This window comes from Cetorhinus maximus, chromosome 15, assembly GCF_964194155.1.
Source record: "Cetorhinus maximus chromosome 15, sCetMax3.hap1.1, whole genome shotgun sequence".
Taxonomy (NCBI): Eukaryota; Metazoa; Chordata; class Chondrichthyes; order Lamniformes; family Cetorhinidae; genus Cetorhinus; species Cetorhinus maximus.
Genome location: NC_135893.1, coordinates 98,400,798 through 98,422,042, shown reverse-complemented (window position 1 = coordinate 98,422,042; position 21,245 = coordinate 98,400,798). Strand labels below are relative to the sequence as shown.

The window sequence follows — 21,245 nt, the reverse complement described above, 5'->3', positions numbered from 1 at the left end:
ACAAGCAGGATATTATTCAGATAGTTATATTATTGTCATCTCAGGGGAGACGGTGGCGTATTGGTAATGTACCAATTGGTAATTAGTAACCAGATGCCCAGGTGAATTCTCTGTGGACATGAGTTCAAATCCCACCACGGCAGCTAGTGGAATCTAAATTCAATAAATAAAATCTGGAATTAAATGCTAATCTCAGTGGTGGTGGCCATGAAACTATCGATTGCTGTAAAAACCCATCTGGTTCACTATGTCCTTTAAAGGAGGAAATCTGCCATCCTTACCTGGTCTGGCCTACATATGACCTCAAACTCTCAGCAACGTGGTTGACTCTTAACTGCCCTCTGAAATGGCTGAGCAAGCCACTCAGTTCAAGGCCATGAAAGAATAAAGAAAAAAATCATAAAACATAAATTAAGTTGAAGGAGCCTCCCTTTCCACCACAGCCTTCCTCCAGCTGGGAGGGCTGAGGTACCTGGCTATTACATTTCTCCATTTTGTATGTCTCTAAGACTAGACAACTTTAGATAGAACAATTTGATCAAACAACCTGACCAGAAAGGGCATTACTAAACCTTCACCCAACGAACCTGGTGAAATAGGTAGTGGCATTATTCGAGCTTTGGCATTCTGGTTGGATGTCAAGCATACAGACAGTTATTGACAAACCTAGATTGGATACATGAAACAAAGTGGAATTTCTGACTCAAACATTGAGCCAAATCCAACAGGGTTCATATATTTTATGCTTCAGTTCAAATCTATGCAAGGGAACAGTTCTTTCTCCACAGATGGTTGAAGATGTAAACATCAACTGCACTTCTGGAGTGAGTTTTGCCAATACAGTGAAATAGAAAATGCCCCATTCTACTTTTCTGTCAAGCCTCACATTTAGTGAGCAAACAAGGATTCACCGAAAACTTCGCAACCCCTGTTAGCAGGCAATGTATAGTACCTTCCTTGCACTTACTAATATCCAAAATAGTCAGTGCAAACAGCACAAATTCAGTCAAGATAAACACTACACCCAATTTCAATAATCAAGTCCTTGCATTTTTTTTGGATAAGTTAGGCAGATGAAGAGTGTTTTAGTGTAGTTCACCATTCACTCCCATCTCTTTTAAAAGTTCAGCTAACTTTTAATATGCTCATAAATCAGGGCTAAAAACTATTAGGGTTTTATTTCTTAATGTATGGAACAAGCTCTCTGAAGTTGGTACATAGTTTCAAGAGTTAAAATACTTAAAAAATGAAACTGTGAATTGCAGACTGGTTCAGATGCTCTAAGAACATAAAAAATAAAGCAGAAGTAGGCCACTCAGCCCTTCAAGCCTGCTTTGCCATTCACAAGACGATGGATGATTGATTGGGGTCTCAACTCAGCTTTTCTGCGATAAAAAATCTGTCTAACTCAGCCTTGAATACCTTCAATGGCTCAGCCTCCACCACTCTGAGGTAAAGAATTCCAAAAATGAATGACACTCGGAAGAAATTCCTCATTGCAATCTTGTTTTGAAATGGTACCACCTAGTACTAAATGCACTCATGAAGAGAAACATCAGACAGAATCTTCTTGCACTGAGGCTCCTGAAGGGCAGAACTGGGAGTGTGCTGCACTTCCAATTGGAGGTGCAATCACACGGCAGCCAACTAATTAAATATGCAGAGGAGAGGGCCCATGGGTAGGAAGTCACCAGCCCTGCTGTTACCTCATGCAGTCAAGGTCGGGGCACCATAATTGGACAGGCATCCACTCCTTGACATCCAGCAGCATCAGTCAGGCTGTTTGTGAGGAGTCTGTAATCCTTCAGTATGCTGCGACCACTGCACCCCTTTCAGATCTGTCACTCCCCCTGGATTCCTGGAACTGGATGCCATCACCCTGCACCCTCTCTCACTCACTTTTGACCTTCCCTCCATCACCCTTGTCCTGCCTTCAGTGACCTTTGACTCCTCAACTTTCACCCTCGAGCAACTATGATTCACCTAGATCACCACCCTCCCATCACTATTGATCAGTGGCCCAGCATGTTGAACTGCCTCCTGTTATCCTCAGCCTGCCTTCCACCATCCTCAACCGACCCACTATCATTCTTGACCTGCTCTCTGTTACCCTCAACTCTCAGGACCTCACCACTGACCTTCCCTGTATAACCCTTAATCTCCCAAATTCCAAAAGTACATTTTAATTTGGCAAATCAGCTTGCATGACATGCTAATGTACTAATAAGAGGCTCCCAAAACTTACCTTCGGGAAGCATGCTCCACCCTCAATTGCCAACTCGATAACCAACTCTCATCCCACCACTGGGAGGCTGACATTTGCCTTCTGATGAATTAAGTGCCCCTACCCTCCTTGTTTCCTGCTCCTAGCTTCACAGGATTCCGCCCATCCTCTCAACATCCAGCCTGTCAAACCCCCTCAGAATCTTTTATGTCTCAATAAGATCACTTCTCATTCTTCAAAACTCCAAGTATAGGCCCAACCTTTCCTCACAAGGCAACCCCTCATCCCAGGAACCAACCTAGTGAATCTTCTCCGCCTCCAATGCAAATATATCCTTCCTTAAATAAGGATGCCAAAACTGTACACAGTACTCTAGGTGTGGTCTCACTAATGCACTATACAGTTGTAACAAGACTTCCCTACATTTATACTCTATCCCCTTTACAGTAAAGGCCAAAAGTCCTTAATTACTTGCTGTACCTCCATGCTAACATTTTGTGATTCATGTATGAGATAGTAGTAGGAAACTCTTTTGAGTTATCAACAGTCACAGATTGCAACTCTTTTCGAGTACAATCACAGTTCTTGGTTTCCAGGAGTGGGACATGAACCCACAACCCTCTGATTCAAAGGCGAGGGTGCTATGAACTGAGCCACAGGTGACACCTGATCCCCTGTACTGCAGCATTATGCAGTCTCTCTCCATCTAAATAATACTGCTTTTCTATTCTTCCCACCAATGTGGACAACCTCACATTTTACTCCATCTGCCAAATTTTTGCCTATTCACTAAACATATCCATATTCCTTTCTATACTCTGCAAACTCTTCAAAACTTGCTTTCTTTCTGATAGTTGTATCACCTGCAAATTTGGCTACAATACACTTCATCCAAGTCATTAATGTAGATTGTAAATAGCTGAGATCTCAGCACAGATCCCTGTGGCACTCCACAAGTTACAGCATGACAACCTGAAAATGATCCTTTTATCCTCACTCTGTTTCCTGTTAGTTTGCCAATCCTCTATCCGTGCTAGTATATTACCCCAACACCATGAACTCTTATCTTGTGTAGTAACCTTTTATGTGGCACCTTATTGAATGCCTTTTGGAAATTCAAATACATTCCACCTACTAGTTCCCCTTTATCTACTCGGCTCCTGACCTCATTATAGCTGTGGTCCAAACATGGACAAAAGAGCCGAATTCCAGAGGCGAGGTGAGTATGACTGCCCTTCTTTTTATTCATTCACGGGATGTGGGCTTCGCTAGCTGGGCCAGCATTTATTGCCCATTCCTAGCTGCACTTGAGAAGGCGGTGGTGAGCTGCCTTCTTGAACCGTTGCAGTCCGTGTGGTGTAGGTGCACCCACAGTGTTGACATCAAGGCAGCATTTGACCAGTGTGGCATCATGGGCCCCACAAAACTGAAGTCATTGGGAATCAAGGGAAAACACTCCATTAGTTGGAGTCATATCTAGCACAAACGAAGATGTTTGTGTTGTTGGAGGTCAATCACTCAGTTCCAGGACATTGCTGCAGGAACTCCTCAGGGGAGTGCCCTATGCCCAACCATCTTCCCTTCATCATAAGGTTGGAAGTGGGGATGTTTGTTGAAGATTACACAATGTTCAGTATCATTTGCAACTCCTCAGATACTGAAGCAGTGCGTGTCCAGAAGCAGCAAGACCTGGATAACATTTAGGCTTGGGCTGATAAGCGGCAAGTAACATTCGTCACACACAAGTGCCGAGCAATGACCATCTCCAACAAGAGAGAATCCAACCATCTCCCCTTGATATTCAATTACATTACCATCACTAAAACCTCACTAACAACATCCTGGGGGTTACCATTGACCAGAAACTGAACTGGACTGGCCATATAATTAGTGGTTACAAGAGCAGGTCAAAGGCTTGGAATTCTGTGGTGAGTAACTCTCTCCTGATTCCCCAAAGCCATCTACAAGGCACAAGTCAGAGGTGTGGGAGAATACTTCCTACTTGCCTAGATGAGTGCTGCTCCAACAACACTCAAGAAGCTCTACACTATCCAGGATAATTGCACGCCAACTACCACCTTAGACATTCACTCCCTCCACCAATGACACACAGTGGCAACAGTGTGTACCATATACAAGATGCACTGCAGCAACTCACCAAACTTCCTTCACTAGCAATTTCCAAACCCTCAACCTGTGCCAACCAGGCACATGGAAACATCGCCACCTGCAAGGTCCCCTCCAAACCACGCACCATTCTACATTGGAACTATATCGCTGTTCCCCCACTGTTGCTGGATCAAAATCCTGCAACTACTTTCCTAACATCCCTGTGGATGTACCTGCACCAGATGAACTACAGTGGCTCAAGGCAGCAGCTCACCACCATCTTCTCGAGGGAAATTAGGGATGGCAACAAATGCTGGCCTTGCCATTGGTGCCCATATTCTGTGAAAGAATAAAAAATCCACCCTGTTTGTTACATCCTCAAAGACCCTAATAAATTTGTCAAACATGATTTCCCTTTCACAAAACCATGTTGACTCTTACAGCATTTTCCTCAATGACAGATGTTGGGTTAACTGGCCTCTAGTTTCCTGCTTTAACTAGAGGTGTTACATTTGCGGTTTTCCAATCCGCTGGGACCTTTTCAAAATCTAGGGAATTTTGGAAGGTTACAACCAATACATCCACTATCTCTGCAGTCACTTCTTTTACAACCTTAGCATGCAGGCCATTAAATTCAAGGGGCTTGTCAGCCTTTAGTCCCATTTGTTTTCCTAGTTCTTGTTCTCTTGTGACAGTGATTGTTTCAAGTGCCTCCCTCCCTTTAGCCCCCAATTTTCTTGAATTCTTTGTGCCTTCTATCATGAAGACACAAAATACTTGTTCAAAGTCACTGCCATTTCCTTGCTTCCCATCATTAATTCCACAGTCTCATCCTCTAAGGGACCAACTTTTACTTTAGCTACTCTCTTCCTTTTTATGTACTTATAGAAGCTCTTACTGTCTGTTTTGATATTTCTTGCTAGTTTACTCTCATATTCTAATTTCTCCCTCTATTTTTTTTAAGTCATCCTTTGCTGGATTTTAAAACTTTTCCAATCTTCTGGCCTACCACTAATCTTCACAGCATTGTAGGCCTTTTCTTTCAATTTGATGTCATCTTTAACTTTCTTAGTTAGCCACGAAGGTGCATCCTTCTCATTGAGCCTTTGTCAATGGAATATATGTCTTTGTTGAGCATTATGAAATAGCTCTTTAAATGTTTGCCATTGCTTATCTACCATCTTACCTTTTAATCTATTTCCCAGTCCGTTCTAGCCAACTGTGTCTTCATACCTTTGTATTTGCCTTTATTTAAGTTTAAGATACTAGTTTCAGACCCAAGTTTCTTCCCCTCAAATTCTACAATGTTGTTATAATCACTCTTACCTAGAGGGCTCTTTACAATGAGATCATTAATGGATCCTCTCTTATTACAAATTACCAGGTCTAAGATAGCCTGTTCACTGGTTGGTTCCAGAATGTATTGTTCTGAGAAATTATCACACATACATTCTATGAACTCATTCACAAGGCTGCCTTTATGAATTTGATTCATCAAATCTATATGAAGATTAAAGTTACCCACGATTATTTCAGTGCTTTTCTCACAAGCCCCCATTATTTCTTGATTTAGACATTGTCCTTCAATGTAGCTTTTAGGGGTCTATAAACTACTCTCACTTATTTCCCTTGGTATTTCTCATCTCCACCCAAACTGATTCTACATCTTGATCTTCTGAGCCATGATCATTTCTCACTACTGTACTAATCTTATTTTTTTTAATCAGAGTTACCGCACCTCTCCTTCTTCCTATCCCTCCAAAATGTCAAATACTCTTGAATGTTCAGTTCTTAGCTTTGGTCACTTTGCAACGTCTCTGTAATGGCTACCATTTAATACCAATTCATTTCAATTTCTGCTATCGGTTCATCCATCTTGTTGGGAATTCTGCGTGTATTCAGATAGAGCCTATATTTCTGTCTTTTTACCATTTTTCCCGAATCTGACCCTATTTGCTGGTGCACTCTTTTGTCTGTATACTCTGTCCCTTCCTGCCGCACTCTGGGTATCATCATCCTGCACAATTGCCTTGTCCTTTCTCATTAACTTTCCAAATCTCCCCTCACGTGAATCTTCCCTCTACTTAATTTAGTTATAAGCAATATAGTTCAATGTCAAATAACAAAACCAGCGGCTGAACTTTCATTTCGATATGGGAGAGGTTGAGGAACAGAGGCCGGCAGGCATATAATTTTGCATTGCTGGCTTGCATGGTTTTCCAGCACCATCTCTACCCATCTGGTTACAGCTGTGGCCGAAGATGGCCCTGTTTGTGGGGTGGGGGGGGGGGGGGGGGGGGGGTGTAGAAAATGTGGCCAGGCAACTGTGGCCTCTTTTTTTCAATGAAAATTTTAACAATTGCTGAGTGCAACAGCAGGCTGCAGCTCCTTCTGTGCCCGTGAGTTTCCGATTGACCCTCCCGCATAGAAAACCTGACCACCATCCTTATTTGGACAGTGAGCGCACCAGTTCAGATAAAAATTGATAGCTGGTGACAGCTCCCGGCAGAGTGTGGGATTGAAGCCTCCATTTGATCCCAACATTGGGATCCCGAACGAAAAACCAAAATCTTGTCCCAAGCCTCAAGTAACTTTCAGAAGGAAAAAAACCATTAGAATCAAAAGGTAAAACAACACCTTGCTTGATAAACACTGTCAAATTAGATTGATGCAGCTTTATAAAAATATTCAATTTCAGTCATTTTCTACATAAAAATGGCTTGGCATGAAATGGCCTAGCAAGCCACTCAGTTCTCAAGGGCAATTAGGGATGGGCAATAAATGCTGGCCCAGCCAGCGACGCCCACATCCCATGAACGAATAGAAACTAGAACGATGTGGATTCATTGTTGTGATTTGTTGATTCCCCAAGTTAATAATTTATAACCTTGACTGTATCAGAAAAGTGGAGCAAAGGGCTCCACTGCAGAGGCACAAAGGTAGGAATGACGGATGAAAATCATCCTGGCCTATTTGCATACACATCTAACAGCAGGATGAAAAGCATATTTGCTAAGGTTGGGAGAAGGTTGATTACCACCCACCAAGGACACAAAGGGGCCCCCAGGAAATGTTATGTTGAACAACATAATTTAAGACAGTCACTTCATTGACTTGAAAGTAACTATGTTAACTACACTGCAAGCATTTTGCCTGCTTATATAATGAAGCTTGTTGATTAACTAACCACCGTGAAGCTGCTTTTGTGTCTAACTGGATCTTTTCCTAAACACCTATCACACACTGCTGCGTATTTCTAGACATATCAGCCATATGAGTAACATCATGTGACCCAAGTCTAAAAAGTGAAAATAAATGATCTAATCATTACTTTTAGAGTTTTGTGCATTCAATGGTACATGTTTGAAACAATGGTGTGGAATGGATTAGCTTTGTGGGCACATTTTTCAGTTGTAGGCTAACTTTCTATTTTTACTTCTAATAGCTGAAAGAATCCTCCAGCATGTCTCTTCATTTAAATCATTTTCCTGCTGGATCTGTTGCACCAACAAACTTGAAAATAATTAAAAAGCATCCCCATTTAGCACTGTTAAAATGTAACCTGAAGCCTGATATCACACTGCATTTACAGGCAAACATTTCAGACAACTGTATATAATACTTGTTGCAGCATTTCTTGTGGTTTGTGCTATTACTGTTACGGCCATTATAACCCTTTCAATATCAGATATCTAAAAAGACTTAAAAAGTGATGACGAATGGAGTTGGAAAAAATAATGGGAAGACAGATCCAGAGACAGGTCTAAGCAAACAAAATGATCAGAACGAATTTATACCAAAATAAGACGGAGCCATTGTGTTGTATAAACTGGACACGGGTTGATAGGAATCAAGATATGCTTTCCAGATTTCAACATTATATCTAAAGCCAAAGCTTTAAATAGGGATAAACCAGGGCTGGAAAATTCAATTTGCCAACTTGCCAGGGCTGAAGTTACTGCACAGCTTTGATGGTGCCGAAAAGAAAGCAACTTGCAAACTTAAATGCATCAGTGTGGGTCATCTTCCATCTCCAATCCTTTGTTGTTAATTCCTGATTTTTTGCTCCACCTGAGCTCTTCCCTGCACCACTCGCCAGTTCTTTGCCTGCATCAAATGTCTGTTTTACTATTTCGCGTTTTGCTATTTTGCAATTAATGCCTCTGTTTTTGGCGAGTGAAAAACAGTAATTTTATTTTTAAAACTCCAAGATAGGATATAAGTAATAGAAAACATTTTTCCAGCCCTGGGATAAACTTCTTCATTGCCAAATATTGAACCACAATCCTTTTGTTTGTACATAAAAATTTCAACCTGAAACTCTGTGAATGCACATATTAACGGCCTGGCCCTCAATTTGGAGATAAATCAATAAATTTATGATACAAATAACAATTAATTTTAATTCATCAGGGAAAATAAAGCTGATTGTTTATGTACGATGGTCTACATTGATGCATTCTACTTTCTTCTTGCTGTTTTATGTGGTTACTCTAGAGTGCCTTTACAAGATTAGGTTCTGAATCCTTTAAGATTTAACTCAAGGGCTGCTTACAGTTCAGACGTTAACTCCTTAATCTAACTGGGGGGAAAAGACAGTTTGTCTGTAGGCATAATTTGCAGCAAAGCTTTACCTGAGCATAGTGGAACCCAAAACAAAAAAAGTCTACATCAATTTTCACCTCCCACAAAGAGGAAAGTTAATTTTAAATGCTGTTTTTAGTTGCATCTATTTGAATTTGATATTTGATATTTTTGCTTTAACCTCAAAGACGTTTGAAGATTTCACTGGACCAGTAGGGGAGTTTTAATCATCAGTGATCATTAACTTGGACATGCTTCAGCATTGCTCCCCTGTTAAGTTTTGTTTGATTATTCTCTTGAGAAGCACTTTGGGATGTTTTACTATGTTAAACGTGCCATACAGGGGCTAATTGCGGCTGTTGTACTCATGCTTAGTGACTCCTCTAAGGTGCTACGAAGTAATCAGACTAGGTTGATTAAACTAAAAAAACTCATTAAAATGACAGAAAGACGGAGTTGAAACAAGGTACACTGGAGTTACTGGCAGCTTTAATGGTTTGATTTTTCAAGCGGAAAGTCTAATGGTGAAAACGAGTGGAAAAACACCAGACTACATTGTTTCATCTGGATAAAATACAAAACTTAGGGGTCAAACTAACTAACTAACTCAGGTATGGCAGATGTTAGTGACAAGCAGGCTTAGGATCCAAAGCAAAAAATCAGCTGATTGGAGTGTAAGTACTTTTACTACTATGCTCCAAGTTACACTAAAAATTTGTGGCAGAAATCATTTGTTCCTGGATTATTTATTTAAATAACTAAGTAGCTTTGTGCTGTCAAATTTTATGTGCATTTCTCGATCGGTGTTTGGGTTAAATAGGTTTACACAGATTCAGAGCTGCAAATATTGCACCCAAAAATGTAACATTATGGCAACAGATTACAATGCTATATTGAAAGATGTGATTACAATATTCCAGTGCTGAAAATATTATCAAATTCAGGGCTACATAAATCTTCCTATTAAATCCATGAAATGGGTGTACTTTGAATTCTTAAAAATCTTTTATTCCTCACGTGAAGCCCTTATTTAACATTTGTTGCTAAGGAGTTTTCACTTGTGGCTGAAAAAGGTACTTATCTATAACCTATGTTATGGCTGGGTAACCACAAATGTTTTGTGCCACTTCCCACTATATATATAGCTTTTAAATTATACCCTCCCAAATACAGTCACTTTCTGAAATATTGCATTGTTATTATATACATTTTATCGGTTGATATTTTCAGGTTCAATTTTGAGGATTGTGGTCATATTGCTAATCCATATAATCTTGCATGCCATAAAAAGTTACCTGGTCTGAAATCAATTAAGTCGACTATAGGAATATTGAAGAATAAACTAAATGATGAGAGGCTGGGGGAATGTAACATAAACCTGCCTGTGTTTGCACTGTATGAGCTGTTGCCTGGGGGCCTAAACCCAGTGTCCGCCACGACTCTCAGCCTCTGAAAGACTAAATACTCGCCGTCTTCCTCTCCTGCCAGACCTTACTAAAAGGAGTAGAACAGAGGGACAGATCACAGGGAAAGTACGACAATGGAATAGAAAGAAGTGGATTTGCTCATGGGTACATTTCAGCAGCTAACAAACAATAATGGTCACTTAAAATTCAGTCCACAAACAATGGCATGGCATTTAAACATACAATGATCCTTCTTAGCTCTTAGCCACTGGCACTTCTAGGCCTTTTAATGGATTAACATGGCTTTCACAAAACTAGTAGTTAAGAGCTACAGAAGCAAGTTAACACAGAAAAGCAATATGCACACAAAATAGCAAGCTCAAAAAACAACTATTCCTGTAAACTAAATAATTGCATTAAGAAAGCATTCCATAGCGTAAAATATCTTAGTAAGCTGAAAGGAAAACAATATTAGTACTTTACACAAAACGTTTTCAAACAAATACCAGTAAATTCATTAATGTCTTGAACAGTGAACTCAGAGGAATGTCAGATAAAATTTCATTGACTTAAACCCATTTTCTCCACCTTCTAAAAAGGTGATATTTTCAAAATGTAGTTTATTGCTTAATAGCATCTTTTACTGCTTAAAAGCATCTTTTACATGTGTATCACTGGATAAAATTCAAAAAAGGCATCCGGCAGAATTTAGCACACTAGAATATTTTTTCCACCATCATTGTGAGTTAAAATGCTGCCCATCCAAGGCACCTACAAATGTTCGAATCCACCATCATATAGTTGACTGCCCTTTGCACTGAGCCTTCCAAATGCATTAGTATTCATTCCAAAGGAAACTTTAAGATGGATTCCCCTTTGAATAACTCTTCCAAAAATCCTGTTCACCCATTACTACTGTGCTCCCCGACTTACACTGGCTCCTGGTTCAGCAATGTCTTAACTTTAAAATTTTCATCCCACTATGGCCTCAACCTTCGCTATCTCTGTAATCTTCTCCAGCTCCAAGAGATTCCTGTACTCCTCTAATTCTGGCCTCTTGAGCATCGCTAATTTTAACTGCTCCAGCATTGGTGGCCGCACCTTCAACTGTCTGGGCCCCAAGCTCTGGAATTCCCTCCCTAAAACCTCTCTGCCTCTTTACCTTAGTCTCTCCTTTAAGATATGAGTATCTTAAGGCAAACAGACACTTTAGGTGAGTGGGCAACAGGTTGGCAGATGGAGTATAATATAGGCAAACGTGTAGTAATTCATTTTGGTCATAAGAATACAAAAAAAAAGATTTTTTTTAAAAAAGGTGGGAAACTTTCAAGTGTTGATGTGATGCTACAAGAAATGCAGAAAGTTAGCATGCAGGTGCAGCAAGCAACTAGGAAGGCAAGTGGCATGTTGGCCTTTATGGCAAGGGGACTGGAGTACAAGAATAAATGAAGAAATCTTGCTACAGTTGTGCACAGTTTTGGTGAGACCGCATCTGCAGCAGGTTTGGTCTCCACATTTAAGAAAGGATATACTTACATTGGAGGTGGTACAGTGAAAGTTAACTAAATTGGTACCAAATTGTCTTGGAGTTTAGAAGAATGAGTGGTGATCTCACTGAGATTCTGAAGGGACGGGTGGGCCCATTGATCAGGGAATCTAAAACACTAAAACAGTCTCAGGATAAGGGATTGATCATTTAGGACTGAGATGAGGAGAATTTACTTCACCCAAAGGGCTGTGAATCTTTGGAATTCTCTACCCCAAAGGGTTATGGATGCTCCATTGTTGAATACATTTAAGGCTGGGATAGCCATATTTTTGATCTCAGGGAATTGAGGAAGATGGGGAGCAGGCAAGAAAATGGAGTTGAAACCCAAGATTGTATTGAATGGCAGAGTAGGCTCGATGGGCTGAGTTGTCTACTCCTGCTCCTATTTCTTATGTTCTTATTCTCCTTAACACCTACCTCTTTGACCAAGTTTTTGGTCACCTGCCTTAATATCTCTAAATCTGGACTGGTATCACATTTTGTTTTATAATGTCCCTGTAAAACAGCTTGGGACATTTTATGATGTTAAAGTTCTATATAAATATAGATAATGTTTTTTTTGGAGGAAGGAAAGCTCTGGTTAGGGAGAGTTACTGAAACATCTCTGGAAGAATTCAGACTAAACCTCACCCCCTTTTTATTTGATATCTGAAAGAATATTAGAAAACACAAGGTTTTCTTTAAGGTATGGTTTCCTTTTCACCTTCGGCCGTCATTGTACGGTGTCCTCAGCTTGTTTGGTGACTGGTCTTTCACTTCTAAATTGTGTGTGTATTGGTCATTCCCAGAGCTTCATGTGTGAGATATTGTCGTAAAATGGCCAGTAATACTTTTCAGCAATTTCAGTTCATTTCAAAACTCTTTTTTTCTGGGCTTTCAGACCTGCACTACAGAAACAATGATTAAGATAAGTAATAATTGTGTATTATGAACTGTGAACAATGGTCTGGCATTGCAGCTCTTTATTAATAATGAGTGTAATGACATGAGTGAAATTTACCAATTTGTGCAAGGCTTTACTATATTTACACACTTATGATATTGACACATTTCTTGCATTCAGATGCAGAAAATTCCCACAAATTCCTATTGATGTTCAACCCTTGCTGATCCATAGGCGAGTGAAAGTACTATTTTCCCTCCAACTTTCTCCATTTTTTCTTCTCCTCAAGATAGTGATAAGATTCCATAGATACCAAGAGCCTTTTAGTACGATACCCCAACAACTATTTTTCATCTGTGAACCCAGGTATAGTCTGCTGACTATCTGATCTGGGAAGTGATCGGAAGTTGCTGCAAAGCTGGATCTTAACCCCGACAGCATCCAGAAATGCATTTTATATAACTGATTAGCGATCAGGGGTTAAGAGCACGTGCTGATTTTTCCTGTATCTAGCTCAGAGACACAGAGAAAAGCAAACCATGCCCTAAAGAAAACCTGTGTTTTCTAATACTCTTTCAGATATCAAATAGAAGGGGATGAGGTTCAGTCTGAGTTCTTCCAGAGATGTTTCAGTAACTCTCCCTAACCAGAGCTTTCCTTCCTCCGATAAAATCATCCGTGTTTATATAGAACTTTAACATCAAAATGTCCCAAGGTGCTTTACAGGTACATTACAAAGCAAAATATGATACCAGTTCAGATTTAGAGATATTAGTGCAGGTGACAAAAAACTTGGTCCAAGAGGTAGGTGTTAAGGAATATAAGAACATAAGAAATAGGAGGAGTAGACAACGTAGCCCATCAAGCCTGCTCTGCCAATCCAATATGATCCTGGGCTTCAACTCCATTCTCTTGCCTGCTCCCCACCTCCCTCAATTTCCTGAGACGTCAAAATCTGGCTATTCCAGCCTTAAATGTGTTCAACAATGGAGCATCTACAACTCTCCAATGTGACTGTATCAGCTCACATTCTATAAGTGAGGGATCACACCTAAGATTTCTGTTATCTGTATGGCTCAGTGTTACATCGTGCAATGCATTTTCCCACCAGGACATTTGGAAATAACAGTATGACTTTTATATTGCTGCCCTGCCAGAGAGGTGAGAACAGTTGCACTACAGATAATGAACCTGTATGCCAATATGAAAACGTATATTGAAAATACTCAAAAGTGAGCCACTTAAGTGTGAAATTTTTCCCACCAGAGAAAAATCTCAGTAACTTTCAAGGGCCAAAGTTGAAATAGTTTTGTACCTCAAACTCAAGTGGTATAATTTTCATGTTCAACAACTCACCATTCAGTATTCAGTTTAAACCATGTAGCGTGAAGTACAACAATGCAATACAGTTAATTTCAACACTTTCCTGGTTTCTTGTGAATTTTAGAGTCAGAAGGTTGTGGATTCAAGTCCCACTGCAAGACTTGAACACATATTCTAAGCTGGCTGTTCATTGTTGCGTTGAGAAAATATTAATTTCTTTGAAAGTGTCATTGTGCAGACATTAAACCAAGTCCCTGTCAGCTGTAAGTATGTGGCATTTTTTTTGGAAGAGCAAGGGGTTTTCCCGATGTCCTGACCAACCTTCGGAATAAAAACCAGATTAACTGGTTATTCATTGCATTCCTGTCTGGGACCTTGCTGTTTACAAATCAGCTGCTGTGTTTGCCTGCTAAAATGACTACATTTCAGAAGTAATTCACTGGCTGTGAAGGTCTTTGGGACAAAGAAAGGTGGTATATAAAAAATGTAAATTACTTACTTCTGATCAAAATGACTGGGAAACTGAATTCTTCCATTTTGAGCATCAAATGTCAGCATTTGGAACTCTCAGATCAGGTACACCAAAGATGGCTTTATTTTGCACCTTCCCTGCCCCAGTTCCAATCTCACTAGAGCAACCTTTACCAATCAGCATGAAATTTCCACAATTACACCGGACATTCTGTGGTCCAAGAGTGAGAATTTAGTGTCAATTGTTAAATTTGGCAAACTTTATATTGTGGGCCATTAGTCAATAGGAACTGGGTTTAACAGTACTTGAACTCATTTTAAATAGGATGCTTACAATCAACAGAAGGAATCAACTCCCCTCAATAAATCCAAATATCCACTTTACAAATGTACTTAATTGAGCCATTATTCTCTATAGAGCGCTAACATTTTACACTAGTCAAAGACACTGATTTTTGCTCCATGGATGCCATGATAAACTAATTCTGTGAGCAAGTGCTCCATAGTAGGAATTAATTTCCCTTTCCTTATGCTGTGAAAGTGGAAAGATTGATTACCTTAACCCAATTAAGCGCTATTTTAAGTTCAGCGACCAGTAAATGGCTCGAGTAAAATGGGTACTTTTTAAACTAGCCGGGTAATTACTTGCTATGAAACAACCTCCATCCCATGCACAAGTGCATGTCTTTCACCTTACACTCATTCCATGTTGCTGGTGTGTTGATTGGACTGGTTAAGTAGAAATGACCATGGATCGATCTAGACTTATGAAACTAGGATTGCCTTCAGGCCCCTGTTGTTAAGGTTCAATATTAGGTTCAAGAAATGCAAAGGCTATTTTATTTAATCATATTTTCTCTCTCTTTCCCTACCCCTTATCTCTCTCTCTCGCATATATATAACCATGTTTCTCAGTGGGTTACTAAGTATTAATAAGGTAGTCAATTTTGCCCTTTCCATGTGGTTTGACAACTGGAAGTCGTGGCTTCCTAAGTGACTTCATTCATCAGATACCTTAATAAAGTAACAACCAATTAGAAAAAAAGACTTGCTTGTCAGAAGTACTGAAAATAAATTTTGGGGATTTCTAGTCTAATACCCCCATTAGTAAGACCCACGGGTTAAAATAACTCAAAACTGAAAATATATTGCGTCTTGAAAATATAATTGGGTTAATAAGCAATATCTTTAATTTGGTCTGTGTAGCTCATTTACTGTCTAGGTTTAAGATCTTAGTGTGAAATGTAAGAATCAAAGCTTTGTGCAATGCAAATCTAATGGGAGATCAAAACTATGGCCACAGAACCATAAAAATTAAAAAATAAAATCCACAGCAGAATACTTTGTACAGGCAAAAATAGATCAGAAAAAAAACCCCTCAGACATTTGCATTGAATGATGCAAGGTAGGGAGCAGGCTATATTTATAAACAAGTCTGGGCGGTATGTTGGATCCAAATCCAGCCCAGATTGATGGAATTAGTCTTTCATCCCATTGGATTGCAAGAACCCAATGTGAAATTAGTTTGAAAATGTTACTGCCTCTGCATACAAAATATAAATAATGCATATGTAAGTTAAGTTTGGGTTGGAGTTCTTTGGAAATATTATTCTTGTAGATTCCAAAACTGAAAATTTCAGAGAATGTTCTGACAGTTTGAGGATTCTAAAGAACACAGCCCGAAGAATCCTTTTTTAAAAACTACCTGTAAAATTAGAATTACAGGCATACTTCTAACTTTTCAGATTAATGTGGAATTAATTTCTTCAGCAAAGCTGCCTTGATTGGAAAACACGAAGGAAATATTTCTAGCTAAAAATGAATAAATCAGAATACAATGCTAAAGAGTTGAACTTATTTAATGTAAAATGATCATAGTTTGCAGCTCTAATGTTAGTGGCAAATTAAACTTCATGTGAATTTAGTCAAGTTGCAAATTGGAGAATGAATAAACAGTGGAATGGTGAGAAATTTTAAATGAAAGATACATGGAATGCGTGGTTGTAAATTTGTACTGATCTGAGTCCACATTTGAAGGTGGTGTGAAGTGTGGAACAAGAGGTTTGCTGCGACTGTTGGTACTTTCCCAGCAGAACAGCAGTGATTCTATTTAGTATGTCACTGTGGTTGACAACATAAAAATATATTATGCTCCTAATAGTTAGTGGGCACCAAAATCAGAATGCAATGTAATGTTAAAGAGTTTAACTTATTTAATGCAAAATGATCATAGTTTTGCAGCTCTGTTAGTAGCAAATTAAACTTCATCTGAATTTAGTCAAGTTGCAAATTGGAGAATTCAATTTTAAGAATGAACAAGCTCTGATTAAATTTAATTTATACATGACCAACCAAGAGCTTTAGGTATCAAATAAGGAACCAAACTGTCTTTAAGCAATCGTTCATGGAATGCCTTTAACTGGGGGTGGATTGTGGGGTGGGGGAAGATGGGTTAGAAGATGGCATACAGCTAGGTACAGATGCTTTTACATACAGTGGATAAGTCAAGGAGTTTCATTTCGTTTCACTATCGCAAAAACAAGCCCAGCAATTCACATGAAGAATATTTGCAGAGAATACCCCTGTAAAACTTAGCTTCTTGATCAAGGGTAGATAACAAACAACATCCAAGGAACACAAATCAATACAGCATTATTAATATTTCAGACCCATTAGGTCAATGCTGTTACCATTGAATAGTCGTATTGAATCTTTCGTTCAAAATTTACAAATCTGGGTGCTGAGTGCTTATTGACTGGAAACAAATCAAAATATTATCCCGTAAACTCACAGTTAAATGATTGGAAGAACTGTTGTGCAGGTGAACATTGAAACATTAACTAAATCATTCCTGTCAGACAAAGTCATGGCGACTGAAAGGAGGTTCATATAAATAGTCAATTATAAGCAATGCGTACAAAGCACTGAATCACCTGTTGCGAACACACATTTGAAAAACATCGTTTCAGTCACATGACAAGACAGAAACATCTCTAATCTGTTCTCTTCTGCAACCAATTTCTTACAATGATATGTTGAATTTACAGTAATTAATAAAAAATCTACAACCCTCTGAAAACTGGGCTCTCCTAATTCTGGCCTCTCCTGCATTCCAGATTTCTATTGCCCCACCAATGCTAGCAGTGAGTTCAACTGCAGGCCCCAAGTTCTGGAACTTCCTCCCTAAACCTCTCTGCCTCTCTTTCCTCCTTTACTCCTTAAAATCTACCTCTTTTCCAAGCTTTTGGTCACCTTTCCCAAGATCTCCATATGGGGTTTGATGCCAAATTTAATCTGATCGCATTCCTATAAAGCATCTTAAGCCATTTTACTTAAGGGTACTTTATAAATAGAAATCGTTGTTGTCAAGCAAACCCATGGTTAAGGGAGCATACAGTTGAATGATACAATCCAGGAAGGTACCAGGTTGCAGCTTTTTCATTGCTCGCAACTGGCACAGCACTTGGGTTGCTACAGATAGCCTTGGAATTCACCGAGAGGGAAAACAAGACAGGACTCCTGCTTCTGAGCGAATTCGATACTCTCAGAATTATAAGCAAACAACGAGTAAGTGCCTTCAGGAATACAGGAGGGGGGAGGAAATTGGGGGAAAAAGGAGGGAGGGAGGAAAAGTACTGTGCACTGGAGTTTGCAACACACAGCTTAAGATTCACATAATACTTGACGACTATTGGAGCTTTCACCTTGTGGCATATAATGAACCCGAATTACCTCAGATGTGGTGCTGCTTTGTAACACAATCCTAACTTGTATTCTAAGATTACTGCAGAATAAATATATGTCCATTTTTAATAAAATAATTTTTTTTTGTACATAAATTCCTTGATTTAACCCACGTCATTTTAGCTGTGCTGCAGCCAGTGACACCACAATGACTGTACTGAAAAAGTTAACCAGATAGAAAAAAACATTTATTTTAGACAACTGCTGCCATAAGAGCACTGCTGTTATCATCACTACCACTTGGGGCTAAATTGGGCAACACAGTGGAAGTACTGTGATGAACCTCATATGTGCATGTCATATGGAGTTAGGATGTAGGTCTTGTGCTTATTCACTACTTGACTCAATCACAACTGTTGCACTGTAAGGACATGTCTAGAGAAGGCCAAATGCTTCCTAACAAGTGGAGAATAAAGCAAGCTGCTCTTTTAAGCTCCCCTCCTACCCCCCCAATAATCAATTAGAATATCGTGGTGGGATAAGGGGAGGGTTGTGGGGAGATTTAATGGGCAGGGGTAAAATGCACAATAAAAGGAAACCTTTGGTAATTAGCAGAAATTCAATTGTGCCAATTCCATCAAATAGCAGATTGCCATTGCCCTGCCATTTTCATCTTAAACCTGTAACGAAGGTTCAAGGACAGTGACATTATTAGTTGTCCTGTTATCTAAACATTCATCGATAAAAAGCAACCACTTCTGAGTCAGATCCCTTCACCCTTTAGTGGCAGGAATAGGTTTAGCTGGTTATCTTTTCTCAAAGATCTGTGTCAGAGCCTTTAAACATGAAGCTATCAGTGCATCTTAATCATCTCAAAGTTGCTTCTTTGTAAATCAGGCATTGGAGCCCAGCAATCTTGCTACAGACAGGACTTCCTGTTCCACAGGTTAATCAAATCCACTGTAGGGAGTAAATACAACAACATTATCAAAGAACCATTTTTTTGCATTAATTTGTGGCATTTTCTTAAGCTTTGCACCATCATTTTCACATGATTATATATTGCTCAATTAACCTGAGCTAGTTTTTAAGAAATAGTTAAAGTGTTACTTAACACACACACCCCCTTCCAACTTCCAAGGAACTCATTTTTGTTTCTGCTACAATATGCAGTATTACACAACACGGTCACAGAAATACTACCAGTGAATGATTTTGTAATTTTCCTTTGTTAAATCGGCTGCTTATATTTCACAAGAAAGCACAAGTGACCTCAGGTTTGGAGAGCAAATTTCGTTATGCTTCCTCATGAATGCAGCCTGAATAGGCCACCAGTTTAAGTGCGCCAACGAGGGGTAAAAAAAAAGCTTTAGATCAAAATTTAATACTCATACGTATCCATGAACCATAACAGGATAACAATAGGTTGCTTATGGATCGTTCCACCACTTCTTAATGCATTAACCAAGTCAATGTGCTAAGGGTCTGAAATATGCGGCAGAATTACCTGTGGGGCTCTGAGTTGCTGAGGGAGTGGAAGTTGCGCTGGTGGTGATGGTATCGCTGCAGCCTGTGCTGGTTGTGATGGTGCCACTAGAGGGTGGGGAAGGGGACGATGCTGGAGAGGGACTCTGCTGGTTTATGTGCTGTGCCACTGCAAACCCTAGAAAGCAGTTAAAGAAAAAGCATTTTTTTAAACAATGCAGGCCCTTTGAATAACTTCCAACCTAAACAATTCAAGGTATAAAGATTCCTCCATTTCCAGGAATCTTTAGTATTGCTGTCACCCAATATTTTACTTTACAAGATCTAATTTTTAGTGATTTCATTCATTAAAATTACCAATTTAAAGAAATTCCATATACAAGGGCAAGGAGTTAATTTTTAAAAAGCAGCCCATTTCAGTGAGTTTTGTAGAATCTATATTCTTCAAATTACAACATGGCAATGCCTTGCAGGTTAACAGTTTGTGCAGATGCCCCAAGAGAGGTCTCAAGACTCTAGTCTTGAGAAGTAGAAATAGGGGCTCTTTTCCTTTGAGAAAAAAGGCCGAGAGGAGGTTTGATAAGATGTATTCAAAACCACGAGGGGCCTGGATAGAGTAGACAAGGGGGAGCTGTTCCTGTTCGTGAAAAGATCAAGAAGGGGGCACAGATTTAAAATAATTGACAAAAGCAGCAAAAAAAGTGATCTGAGAAAAAAACTTTTTAAACACAACGAGTGGTTAGGATCTGGAATTCACTGCCTGGGAGTGTGGTGGAGGCAGGCTCAGTCAAGGTGTTCACGAGGGAATTAGATGATTATCTGAAAAGAAACAATCTGCAGGGTTATGAGGCGAAGGCAGGAGAATAGCACCAGGTGAAATGCTCAGAGAGCCAGGGCAGGCACAATTGGCCGAATGGCCTCCTTTGGCGTAGTAACAATTCTGAGGTTCAGAACGTGAACGCTGTTACCAACGCCTCTCTATGTTAGTCAGTGTAGCCTGACTAATGTGCAGAACAGTTTCACCCACATCGGGAAGTGTGGGTGAGAATTCAAGGGCTTAGTTGGTTCTTTTCTGGGGCAAAAAGTTAGTTATACATCAGGAATGTCATCTTGCTCCAATTCATAGCTCATGTGAATAAAAAAATCTTTGCCTGAGCCATCTGCTCAACTGTAAGCTTATACATCATGTGTACAAGATAAAATCTTATAACATGTTTATTTAGAAAGCTCTGCTATAGCCTGGGAATCTAACATTTCTCTAATTCTATTCAAATGCTTCTGAAGCAGATACAGAATTCAAAATGTGAGCGAGAATTTCAAAGCATCGAAAATAACAACTTTTTTATTGAATCAGCTACTTTAGATGGAACAGTCTTAGCCTTTATGGGCCCAGCCTGCAGGAGGTGACCTTAACAGAGATCTTATCAGAAAATCAAGATTCGTTAAAATAACTGAGATATCAAAAAGTTTTCCTTAAGGAGGTGGTAATGTCACGATAATCTAATAATGTTTCTAACTTAATCCAAA

The 21,245-nt window shown here is 39.5% G+C and overlaps 1 protein-coding gene across 1 annotated transcript in view; it reads right to left on the bottom strand.

Moving 5' to 3' along the window:
- clec16a (C-type lectin domain containing 16A) overlaps window positions 1-21,245 on the bottom strand; it is a 287,366-nt gene that overhangs the window by 6,033 nt on the left and 260,088 nt on the right. Inside the window, exon 23 of the mRNA XM_078559039.1 lies at window positions 19,741-19,896. Within this exon, the coding sequence (XP_078415165.1) occupies window positions 19,741-19,896 (156 nt within the window). The remainder of the gene's footprint in view (window positions 1-19,740; window positions 19,897-21,245) is intronic.